A 12,467-nucleotide genomic window follows, 5' to 3' on the forward strand; every position below is an offset into this window, starting at 1 on the left:
AGTGCAGGAGGAGAGGGCGGGCCTGACAGGAACACTGGCAGAGATTCACCCACTGGCACAGAAGGATGGCCCTGCCTTCGGCTGTGTGCACTGCCCTGCCCTTCACAGAGCCAGGCCGGATAAAGACCTGAGGTTAAAGACAGCCTGCGTACAAATGGACCATCCTAGGGGCTTCTCGGAAAGTCCAACCTCCTAAGGCAGAATGGTCAAACACAGACACGCGGTTTTTAAAACACACTGTCAGGGACCAGCAGTTAGCGTAATGGCTATGTCGCTGGACTCCCATGTAGTCGACCGTGGTTCAAGTCCCGGACCCGGTGGCTTTAACTCACACCAGGCGCGTGTGCGTGCGTGCCCAAGATTCCGAGAGGAGAATGGAGGGGAAGGGATTGTGGTGTGGTCATTCCCCCTGGGGGGTGATTTCTCACTTTATGTCTCTCTGTCTCTGTCTGTCTGGCGAGCGCATGCACCTTCTAACAAAAACCTCTCCAACAAAAGAAAAAACAAACAAAAAACACACGGTTAGAGCTGAGGCACCCTTGTTACATACAGACTTTAAAACACGAGGACCAGGAACCAGCAGTTGGCGTAACGGCTATGTGGCTGGACTCCCATGCAGTTGACCGCGGTTTGAGTCCCAGACCCAGTGGCTTAACTCACGCCGGGTGCGTGTGAGTGCCTGCCCAAGATTCCTTGATGAGAATGGAGGAGAGGGGATTACGGCGTGGCCCTGGGGGGTTATTTCTTGGTTTCTGTCTCTCTGTCTTTCTCTGTCTTTCTGGCACACACATGCACCCTATAGCAAAAACCTCTCAAAAAAAAAGAAAGAAAGAACATGCGGACCAGCGAGGAGAGACCCCTGGGGTTTGCTTCCCCTGACCTTGGAGAGCTGTGTGGAGGTTTTGCCTCTGGTCCCCAGGAAGATCATGGCCATGGCCGATGAAATGCTGAAGGGAGAGATGAAGATGTTCCCGGTAGGGTTGTTTTTATTCAGTGTCTGGAACAGGTCCAAGGCGAAACGGGAGTTTGCTGCGCTCAGTTGCTCCATGGTGAAGGCTGTGGCAGGAAGAGAAGCCGGGGTGACCCGCTGCCCACACCTTCTCCCTCAGCCCCTCACCTGTGCCGACCACCTGGAACACTCTGGAACGTGCCCTGCCCCCCCTTCTTCCCCGGAGGGCAGGAATACTTTTCTAAGCACACAGAGTGGGAGCAGGGTGTCTAAGGGGCTCTGACCTGTGGACAGGTGAGTCTGAGGAGGTACCCAGGCCGGGGTCACTGTGGCCTCAGCAGAGTCTCCCAGTCCCAAGGTACCCCTCTTACTACCCACACTTCTGGGCACTTTGTTTAATTTTCAGACCAGTTTGGTCAATGAATCCATTGCCTACATACTCGGAAAATAACAGATTTCATTGGAAGGCGCAGGCCACCCACTGTGCATTAAAGCGCGTTCCCACAGATGGTGTGGTGGCTACAACGCTGGACTTCCATGTAGTCCGCCCTGGTTCGAGTCCTGGACCCGGTGGCTTAAAACTCACGCCGGGCGCGTGTGCGTACGTGCCCAAGACCCTGAGAGGAGAATGGAGGAGCAGGGATTGTGGCTTGGCCATCCCCCCCTAGGGTGTGATTTCTGGCTTTCTGTCTCTCTGTCTCTGTCTCTCGGGCGAGCGCTCATGCCCTATAGTAAAAATCTCTCTTAAAAACAAAAGCAAAAACAAATACACTGGCAAAGCAAAACTAACTATCCTGACTTGTGAGTTTCAGTCGCTAATGTTGTGTCCGAAGCCGCGGTGACAGTGCAGGTCCTGCGAGTCTGGAAACCCTGGGGACAGTGTCCCCCGCCGCTGCAACCCCAGCCGACCCCCACGAACCCAGCCTGCCCTCCTCTCCCAGAGCCTCAGGCTCCCCCGGTGCGGGCAGGGACAGCCCTGCCGGCTGGGCCTGGAGGTGGCCAGCTGCACCCCCGCTGCGCAGTCGCCGGCTGGGCGGGTTCCCCTTCTCCCCTTCGCCGCTGCAAAAGGAGAAGCGGCCGGGCCGGGCTGCCTGGAAACCGCCACTCACAGCTCGGGAAGGAGGAAGGCGGGGTGAAGGGAGCTCGGAGAAATGTTTTCTGATCTCGGGTGCGGATCGCTCCCTCGGGCCTTGCGCCCAGGATTGGGCGCTGGGGTTCCGGGGTCGCCCCCACCCGGCGGAGCGAGGGTGCTTGGCTAGATGAGGGCGAGGGCGCCAGGCAGCGAGCTGCAGGGCGGTGGGGAGTGGGGCAGGGACCGGCGTGAGCGGCTGCGAGCTGTCGCCCGCGCCCTTCAGCGGCGCCCCAGGCCGGGCCTTACCTGCTGCGCGGTGCAAGGGATCCGAGCTCTGTGCAAGGTTTGCACGGGAAAGACAACGCCCGCGGCCCTTATATTTTGCGGAAGGGGAGCGCCGCCTGGGCCGGCCGTGGGCGGGGCAGCCCGGCTTTCCCTGGTTGACTGTCTCGGAGTGTGGGCTTTGCAGAGGGTTGGCTAAGCAGATCCCACGGAGTGCTCTCCTCAGGACATCAGCTCCTGTCTCACTTCTAAGCCTTTCCCCAAATCCCTGGCTAGGACCTGGTGAGCTATTTCTTACTAAGGTGTGAATGACTGCTGTGTAGTATGTGTCCCTTAGAGGGCCATTGGTTCTCTTTAGAGTCCCACCTAGATAGTCCAAGCTCTGGAGGGCTTTTGGGGTGAGGATCAAATTTGGGGTCACTGCATAGAGGGTAAGAGAGGCCTCCAAGATAAAACAGAAACCATGATGTGGTTGTCACTGAGACACCAGAGTGAGTTCAATCCCCACATCTCCCCTCCCAGATGGTGACTACACCAAGTGGGTCAGACTTACATAGCACACACCTGTGACATTCAGATCTGTGTGAATAAAGGATCTCTTAGTCAACATAGGAAAATGAAGACTAACTCGTTTTTTCCCCCATAGAGTCAAATAGACTGGTTAGGGTTGAATAATAAAGGCCACAATTGTGTGGGGGGTGTTTTAGAGTTTTTTTTCTCCCCCTTTAAATGTCTGGGGTATGCGATTTCACCAAAATTTGCAGTGCTTGAAGGTAGGAAATAATTATGCGCTCATAAAACCTCTCCCCTGCTTTCTTGCAAATCATCTTCCAAAGAGGACAAAAGAAAAAAAATTTTGTTTTATTAATATGGATTATATCGGGAATGACTTAATAGTTCTTTTAAACATTTTTAAAGGTTTCTTCCCATAGGTTGCTTGCACTCACTAGAGAGAGACAGAGAGAGGGAAAGTGAGAAATCACCTCCCATGTGGGATGGCCATGCCACAATCCCTTCTCCTTCGGTCTACTCAGGATTTGGAGCACACACGCACATGTACCTGGCACGATTTTCAAGCTGCCAAGTCCGGGACTCAAACCACCGTCGGCCATGTGGGAGTCCAGAACCTTAAAACCATACTACCTGCTGGCTCGTGTTTATAATAAAAAGGGACAAATAAGATCACAGCAATGGATGATAAAAATATTCTCCATAGTTGAACAACTAAGCAGCAAAAGTTTATTACTAACTAAGATTGCACAGGTATTACAATTGTATTCATTCATTTATTCATCTTTTTATTATACAATATTTTATTTAAAAAAAAACTTTCTTTTCTAGAATACACGTTCACATTAGGGTGGGAAAATATCAAGCTGTTTTTTGTTTGTTTGTTTGTTTGTTTTGCTATAGGGCGTGTGCGCTCACCGGAGAGACAGAGAGACAGAAAGCGAGAAATCACCCCCCAGGGGAGATGGTCATGCCACAATCCCTTCTCCTCCATTCTCCTCTCGGGATCCTGGGCACGCACGCACACACGCCAGGAGTGAGTTTAAGCCACTGGGTCCAGGACTTGAACCGCAGTCGACACCACGGTCGACTACATAGGAGTCCAGCAACATAGCCATTACGCTAACTGCTGGTCCCTCAAGTTATTTTTTATAACTTTATATTTGTGGGCATGTTATTTTAGGACACATAGAATCCATTTGAATGCTATGTCTTGGTTCAGAATATGCCAGAAGGCATGTGCACTCACCAGAGACAGAGAAGGAGAGTGAAAAAGCTCCCCCAAGTGGAGTATGGTCATATTGCAATCATTCCCCTCATTTCTCCATCCTTAGGATTTAGGGGCACACACGTGCACCACCTGTGATTGGTCACATGGGATCCAGCTCCCTTAACCACTAGGTCACAAAGCTGGAATATTTTGCAATTTAGTAGAATGAAAGGACCAACCTTTTCTACTTTTATCTTTTTGTTTGTTTGTTTGTTTTGTTTTTGTTTTTGCTGTAGGGTGCAATTGCTCGCCAGAGACGGGAAGAGAGACCCAAAGTGAGAAATCACGCCCTAAGGAGAATGGCCGTGCTTCAAACCCTTCTCTTCCATTCTTTTCTTGGGATCTTGGACATGCACGCACACATGTCCAGCGTGATTTTCGAGCCACCAGATCCAGGACTCTAATCACAGAGTTGGCCATGCGGGATCCAGCACCTTAACCTCCATGCCATCTTCGGGCCCGAAACCAACACTTATTAACCTTGATCACACACGTGTTATGACAGTGGTGGAGAAGCCTGGGTGACCCGGTGGGCCCAGGATCCCACCCACAGGGAACCTTGTGGCTTCCAGCATGGCTGTCAATAAGCTACAGACCGTGCCACAGAGTCTGACCCAATTCCATCTCTGGACCGGGGTACTCTTTACACAGGTCTACTGATTTTATTATTTATTTATTTATTTATTTATTTATTTATTTATTTATTTATTTTTGGAGAGCACGCACACGCACCCGGTGTGAGTTTAAGCCACCGGGTCTGGGGCTGAAACCGCAGTCGACTACGTGGGAGTCCAGCGACATAGCCATTACGCTAACTGCTGGTCCTTAGGTCTACTGATTTATTAATTCATTGAGTTGTATGTATAATTCATGTACCTTTATACATCTATTTTATACTTACGTAAAAATTATTTTTAAGTAGCAATTAAAAATGTTCTTTCATACGACTAGCAGAGGGTGGAACGGTTACGTCTCTGAACTTCCATGTAGTCGACTGCGGGTGGAGTCCCAGACCTGGTGACTTGAAACTCACACTGGGTGTGTGTGCATGCGTGCCCAAGATCCCAAGAGAATGGAGGAGAAGGGATTGCAGCATGGCCATTTCCCTGGGGAGTGATTTCTCACTTTCCGTCTCTGTCTCTCTGGCAAGTGCGCATGCATGCCCTATAGCAAATAATCTCTTTAAAAAAAAAAAAAGGTGGCTGGGGTGTTCTCATCATTCCGCATGTGTGCGCCCCCTAATTGTGGGTAGTGGTTTATACCTCTGAGCTCCACACTCTTCCTGTCCCCCCACATCTAGCAACACACACATCCCTCTGAATTCAGACTGAATCTTGACAATGCAGAAATGGAGAAGGGACCGCAGCATACCCGCACCCCATAGATGTGGGTATGCTACAGCCTTTTTCCCTCCGCTCTCTCTCCATCTCCCTGTATCTCTTTGGTGAGTACATGAGCCCTCTGGAAAATTAAAAAATAAAGGGACCAGCAGATGGTGTAATGGTTATGTCATTGGACTCTCACATCGCCCATCATGGTTCAAGTCCCGGACCCAGGAGACCAGCAGATGGCGTAATGGTTACGTTACTGGACTCCCATGTAGTCAACCATGATTTGAGTCCTGGATCCAGTGTCTTAAAACTCATGCCGGGCACGTGTGCGTCCATGCCCAAAATCCCAAGAGGAGAATGCAGAGAAGAGATTGTGGCATGGCCATCCCCCTGGGGGGTGATTTCTTGCTTTCTGTCTCTCTCTGTCTCTCTATAGCAAAAATCTCTCTCAAAAAAGGGAAAAGGAAATCCCACTCTACATGTGAATGTGCGTGCCCCAAATCCCAAATCCCAGGAGGAGAGTTGAGGTGAAAAGGTTGTAGAATGGCCCTCCCCTTGGGCAGGGATTTTTCACTTTTCCTCTTTCTGACTCTCTCTGTCTCTCTCCAGGAAGTGCATGTGCCCTATGGCAAAACAAACAAACAAACAAAAATAACAAAAGAAAGAAAGACAGAAAATAAAAATCTGGGCCGGCTAAATGGTGTGGTGGCTAAGTTGGCTGGATCCCACCTGGTCTACTAGACAGTTCGAGTCCCAGACCAGCAACTTGAGAAAACACACTGAGTGCATGTGCATGAGTGCCTAAAATCCTGAGAGGAAAATGGAGGAGAAGGGATTGCAACGTGCTTCCTCACTTCCCCTCTTTGTTTCTCTCCCCAGCAAGCGCATGTGCTCTATAGCACATTTATAAAAAAAAAAAAAAAAAAAAAAGAAAGAAAGAAAAAAGAAAAATGTAAGTAGGAGATAAGTCACATTCATAGGGTGGAATCCAATATTGTAAATATAACTGTTTCCTTCTAATTGATTTTATATTAATTACGATCCCCCAAAATATCCCAATAGAAACATGTGAATACTCATGTACAGGAAGCCAGGCAAGTTAGTCATAAAAGTTATATGATAATGTTGAGACCAACAGTTAGCATAATGGTTATGTCACTGGACTCCCATTTAGTCAACCGCGGTTCGTGTCCCGGACCCGATGGCTTAAACTCACACCGGGCGCGTGTGCATGCGTGCGTACGTGCCCAAGATCCCGAGAGAATGGAGGAGAAGGAATTGTGGTGTGACCATCCCCCCCGAGGGATGATATCTCATTTTCTGTCTCTCTGTCTCTCTCTGTCTTTCTGGTGAGCACACGTGCCCTATAGCAAAAACCTCTTTAAAATATGATAATGCTAACGGTCAGATGGTTTTTCTTAAAGAACATGACAGGAAGACGTAGTCTACTAAATTTTAAAAATGTATAAAGCTGTTACAATTAGACTAGATAGTGTTGGTTTGGGGATAAACAACGGGCCAGTGCCCTAGCACGGAGATCCCAGAAATAGACATTTGTTTATGCTGACATTCGAGATCTGACAGCAGTGGCGAGGCACATCAATGGGGAGGTGACAGGATACTTAATAAATGACAGAGCAATTGAGTATCTGCAAGAAAATAATAGGAAGGAAGGAAAAAATAGAGGGGTCCAGCCAGTTGTGTGATGGTTAGGGCAACGCAGAGTCACTTTAATGTTCTCGTGTAAGTCTGAGGATTTGGGATGAGATAGTAATTGCATGACAATGAGCAATTTGGGACCGTGTGCTATGGTTGTAGGTAGCAACACAGCACGTTTAAAAGTATTTGCATGTTCCTATATTGGGAAGCTTAAGTCACTGAAGTCATGGGAATGGATAAAATAACCTTTCAGAGTTCTTTTCTAGTAGTAGTTTCATTTTCTGAATTACAGAACGAATAGCAGTACGATGTCAGCTGCATAACATAGCTTTATCCTCCAGAGGGCAGTATTTCTCCATAATAAAATAAGCACCACCCACCAACACCACCTGACCCTGGAACTGCTGCGTCGTCTGTTAGGACATTCATGTAATTTTTATTCTTCAATCAAGGTCAGTTTCCCTTACAAGGCTAGCCAAAATGCCCACAATCAAGTTTTCTTTGGAAAATACACGTGAAAACTGTCCACTGAGGTTTCCTCCGATCTCTCCCTCTTTTCCTTACCCTCTCATTTTATAGGCCTTCTTTCAGTATTTAAAATTAAGAGACTTAGGACCAGCTGATGGTATAGTGGTTACGTCTCTGGACTCCTGTGTAGTTGACTGTGGCTCCAGTCCTGGACCCAGTGGCTTAAAACTCACGCTAGGTGTGTGTGTGTGCATGCCCAAGGTCCCATGAGGAAAATGGAGGAGAAGGGATTTCTGCATGGCCCTCCTCCTGGCCATGAGTATTTGCTTTCTGTCTGTCTCTCTGTCTCTGTCTCTCCAGTGAGCACATGTGCCCTATAGCAAAAATCTCTCTTAAAAAAAAAAAAAAATTAAAAGGCTTCATTTCATTGGGTCTTTGTCCCCGATATGCCAAACTCCTAATTCTGGTTTCTGCTCAGTGCCGGGTCTCCCCTGGTTGCTAAGCTTCTGTTTTCATCCCATGCTAACTTCTGTTTCTTGGTAGCATTGGTCACTAACAGGAGAACGGGGCTTTGACCCAGTGCTTAGCTCACTGCTATGTTCCCAGGAGCAAGAACAGCACCCAGCACATAGGAAGTGTTTAATAAATGTTGTTGAATAAATGAATGAAATAAATAAAAAGAAGGTGATAGCCCAGAACCATAGCCATGTGAATAGATGATGTGATGGTGCGTAGGTAAGTTCTTCAATAACTGATAAATACAAGACTTTTCAAACAGGAAGGGCAAAATATCTCTAATTTAAATGGAAACAGGCAAACAAGCAGTTCAGGTTCAATGTCATCGACTATAATACGCAATGGAAAATGACATGCTTGTCATGACCATGGTGCAAAAGTCGGTCCTGGGAATAAAGCACCAAGAAAGAGGCATCTCTAAAGCCTCTCATTATTACTGTAAGGACAAGATAAAGAAGGGTGAGCTGATGTTATACAACAGAAGTGTGTTAGCTGGGTATAAAAATGATCTGAAGTGTGGCTCACTTGGAAGGTGGATCTCTCCAGGGAAGTGGCAGTGCCCTGCCTTTGGTGTGGTCCTGTCTCAACCCATCACAAACAACTTTGATGGAGTCATAGAATGACACAAAGAATATGTTTGCAAATAACACAGACCTAAAAAAAAGAAGAAGAAGAAAAAAAGAAAAAGAGAAAGTGTTCTGAGGGGCATAGCTACCACAGCTCTTTTATTTATAATAGTTTTGATGTTGCCAGGGAGACAGTCCATGGGGGTCTACAGAGGGCAGTATTTCTCCATAATAAAATAAGCACCACCCACCAACACCACCTGACCCTGGAACTGCTGCGTCGTCTGTTAGGACATTCATGTAATTTTTATTCTTCAATCAAGGTCAGTTTCCCTTACAAGGCTAGCCAAAATGCCCACAATCAAGTTTTCTTTGGAAAATACACGTGAAAACTGTCCACTGAGGTTTCCTCCGATCTCTCCCTCTTTTCCTTACCCTCTCATTTTATAGGCCTTCTTTCAGTATTTAAAATTAAGAGACTTAGGACCAGCTGATGGTATAGTGGTTACGTCTCTGGACTCCTGTGTAGTTGACTGTGGCTCCTCCTCCTGGCCATGAGTATTTGCTTTCTGTCTGTCTCTCTGTCTCTGTCTCTCCAGTGAGCACATGTGCCCTATAGCAAAAATCTCTCTTAAAAAAAAAAAAAAATTAAAAGGCTTCATTTCATTGGGTCTTTGTCCCCGATATGCCAAACTCCTAATTCTGGTTTCTGCTCAGTGCCGGGTCTCCCCTGGTTGCTAAGCTTCTGTTTTCATCCCATGCTAACTTCTGTTTCTTGGTAGCATTGGTCACTAACAGGAGAACGGGGCTTTGACCCAGTGCTTAGCTCACTGCTATGTTCCCAGGAGCAAGAACAGCACCCAGCACATAGGAAGTGTTTAATAAATGTTGTTGAATAAATGAATGAAATAAATAAAAAGAAGGTGATAGCCCAGAACCATAGCCATGTGAATAGATGATGTGATGGTGCGTAGGTAAGTTCTTCAATAACTGATAAATACAAGACTTTTCAAACAGGAAGGGCAAAATATCTCTAATTTAAATGGAAACAGGCAAACAAGCAGTTCAGGTTCAATGTCATCGACTATAATACGCAATGGAAAATGACATGCTTGTCATGACCATGGTGCAAAAGTCGGTCCTGGGAATAAAGCACCAAGAAAGAGGCATCTCTAAAGCCTCTCATTATTACTGTAAGGACAAGATAAAGAAGGGTGAGCTGATGTTATACAACAGAAGTGTGTTAGCTGGGTATAAAAATGATCTGAAGTGTGGCTCACTTGGAAGGTGGATCTCTCCAGGGAAGTGGCAGTGCCCTGCCTTTGGTGTGGTCCTGTCTCAACCCATCACAAACAACTTTGATGGAGTCATAGAATGACACAAAGAATATGTTTGCAAATAACACAGACCTAAAAAAAAGAAGAAGAAGAAAAAAAGAAAAAGAGAAAGTGTTCTGAGGGGCATAGCTACCACAGCTCTTTTATTTATAATAGTTTTGATGTTGCCAGGGAGACAGTCCATGGGGGTCTACCCCAGAGTGTGAGAGTCTCCTTGGGTTTGCTCAGAAAATAATTCAAGAGTGAGCGGTTGACGGAGTGTCCAGAGATTAGTTTGTAAGTAGAGCAGCAAAGGGAGATGGGGGAACAGTTCCGTTGCTTCCATCAAGAGGAAGGGGAGAACTGTTCACTGAAGGAAAGGTCGAAGGGCTACTCCACAGGCAGGTCAGCCCTCAAATTCGGTGGACTTCTGGCTTATATGGCTTGGCCTAATGTCAGGCTAAGTAAGCGGCTGTTTACTCATGACTTTTCTAGGAAAGGGGCAGTGGTTTTCCTGGAACCACTGTCTCTTCCATTTTCTGGAACTACCCTTATTAGGGTAGTTCTGATCATTGTCATGGTAATTCCAAACTGTCTTAGCACAGGTGAGAGTACCATCCAACATGTTCTTATGGTACAATGGAGGCCTAATGAGTCTGAAGGTTAGGCCGTAGTCGGTACAGGTGCCATCTTGGTTCCAACTGGTTCAGACCCAGTCTCTCAGCCACTGCTTTTCTGTTAGGTTCTAGGAATTTGGAATGTCTCTCACCTCAGTTCCCTGCTGTCTCATTGACAGCAGGAGATACAAGAAAAAACTGTAAATCAGCCCATGGAGTTTTAACTTTGGCAACCCTACTTGGGACCAGAGAAGAACTGGAGATTTCAGAGAGTTGCCCAAATCCAGTGCCAGGTTCCATTGTAGGGGGGCCCTTCTCCTCACCGGGCTTCAAGATTCTCCTCAGGGAATATCCAGGTAAGTCTCCTCTGTCTTCAGACATCCCATTTTGGTTGAAAGGTTTATTCTAAGCTGTTTTCTCACTTCCCAGTGAATGGTAGTCAAGTTAGTGCAACCTAATGTTTGGGGAAGGAATACATCACATCTGAAGGGTCTTCTCTATTGCCTTTTTTTGGGGGAGAGGTTTTTACTATAGGGCACATGAGCTCGCCAGAAAGAGAGAGACAGAGAGCAAGAAAGCAAGAAATCACTCCCCAGGGGAAATGGCCACACCGCAATCCCTTCTCCTCCATTCTCCTCTCAAGGATTTTGGACACGCATGCGCTCTCACCCAGCATGAGTTTTAAGCTGCTGGATATGGAACTCGAACGACCATTGACTATGTGAAAGTCCAACGAGGCAACCATTATACCATCTTCTGGTCCCACAAACCTAAGCTTTATGAGTTCACATAACCTAAGTACATTTGTGTGCCAAAAGGTTTCAAAAGTAGTAGGGAAAATAAATATAAAAATATTGCAGCAACTGATGGCCTTGTGGTTAAGGCGGCTGGAGCCCACGTGGCCAACTGTGTGGTTCAAGTCTCAGACCTGCATCTTGAAAAATAAACCTGGCATGTGTGTGTGTGTGTGCCCACAATCCTAAAAGGAGGGAGAGAGGCAGTGGAGGGATTGCAGCATGGCCATTCCCCATGAAGGGTGCTTCCTTATTTCCCCTCTCCCTCTCTCTCTGTCTCTTTCTGAACATTGTACGCACCCTGTGACAAATGTAAAAAGTAAATAAATATAATAAAGATATCTTTAAAATTGTCAGCATACACTTTTGCCTAAATTTAGTGGTCAGACAGTATTAAATGGTTTATGGTCATAAAATTATAAATCCAATCTAAAGGCAAATTAATCTTTGAGTAACTCTTTAATACATAGCTTAATATTTCTGATTTTAATAAAAAAACAGGTATATCTTTTGAATTACCAGCAACTTAAGGTAAACATCTAACATCTAACCCCGCCCACTAGTGACATGCAGCACAATTAATAACAGATGCTCACTCATCAGACCCACGGGCCTCCACCCTTCAGGGTGATACACACAGGAAGTGTTCGATACAACCCCACCATCCGTTCCGCCTTGCACAGTGCTGAGGCTGAAAACATGGTACCTCCCTCAAACATGGTTTTTTTTTTTTTTTTTGGCACACTGGGCAGTTTGATCTAAAAGACATGAAAAGGCCTTGGGCCCAGCAGGTGGCATGGTGGTTAGGTGCATTGGACTCTCAGATGGCTGACCACTGTTCCAGTCCCGGACCTGGCAGCTTGCTTTCTTACTTTCCCTCTCTCTCTTGCTCTCTCACTCTGTCTCGCCCTGTCCCTCTCTAATCAAATTAAAATAAATAAATAAAAATAAATAAGTTAAATAAAATAATTTTTTTGAAAAGGCCTGAAAAGACCTTAAGAGCAGTTTCAGAGTAAAGGACTGTCTGGCCTCCCCCTGCTTCCCTCGCCTCTTTCTCTTCTTTTTTTTTTGGAGAGGTTTTTGCTATAGGGCACGTGCGCTCGCCAGACAGACAGAG

General features: G+C 46.6%; 1 protein-coding gene across 2 annotated transcripts in view; it reads right to left on the reverse strand.

Annotated features, from left to right (window-relative positions):
• SERPINB1 (serpin family B member 1) overlaps positions 1–12,467 on the reverse strand; it is a 51,491-nt gene that overhangs the window by 10,551 nt on the left and 28,473 nt on the right. The window contains exons 1-2 of one of the 2 annotated variants that reach the window (XM_006161679.3): positions 2,328–2,441; positions 881–1,056 (exon numbers count right to left, since the gene is read on the reverse strand). In XM_006161679.3, coding sequence (XP_006161741.1) covers positions 881–1,048 — 168 coding nt within the window. In that variant the 5' untranslated portion in view covers positions 1,049–1,056; positions 2,328–2,441. Of the gene's footprint in view, positions 1–880; positions 1,057–2,327; positions 2,442–12,467 lie in introns of those variants that run through there. The other variant, XM_014592926.2, reaches the window with a different exon arrangement.

The sequence above is a fragment of the Tupaia chinensis genome, unplaced genomic scaffold (genome assembly GCF_000334495.1).
Source record: "Tupaia chinensis unplaced genomic scaffold, TupChi_1.0 Scaffold138812_1, whole genome shotgun sequence".
NCBI lineage: Eukaryota > Metazoa > Chordata > Mammalia > Scandentia > Tupaiidae > Tupaia > Tupaia belangeri.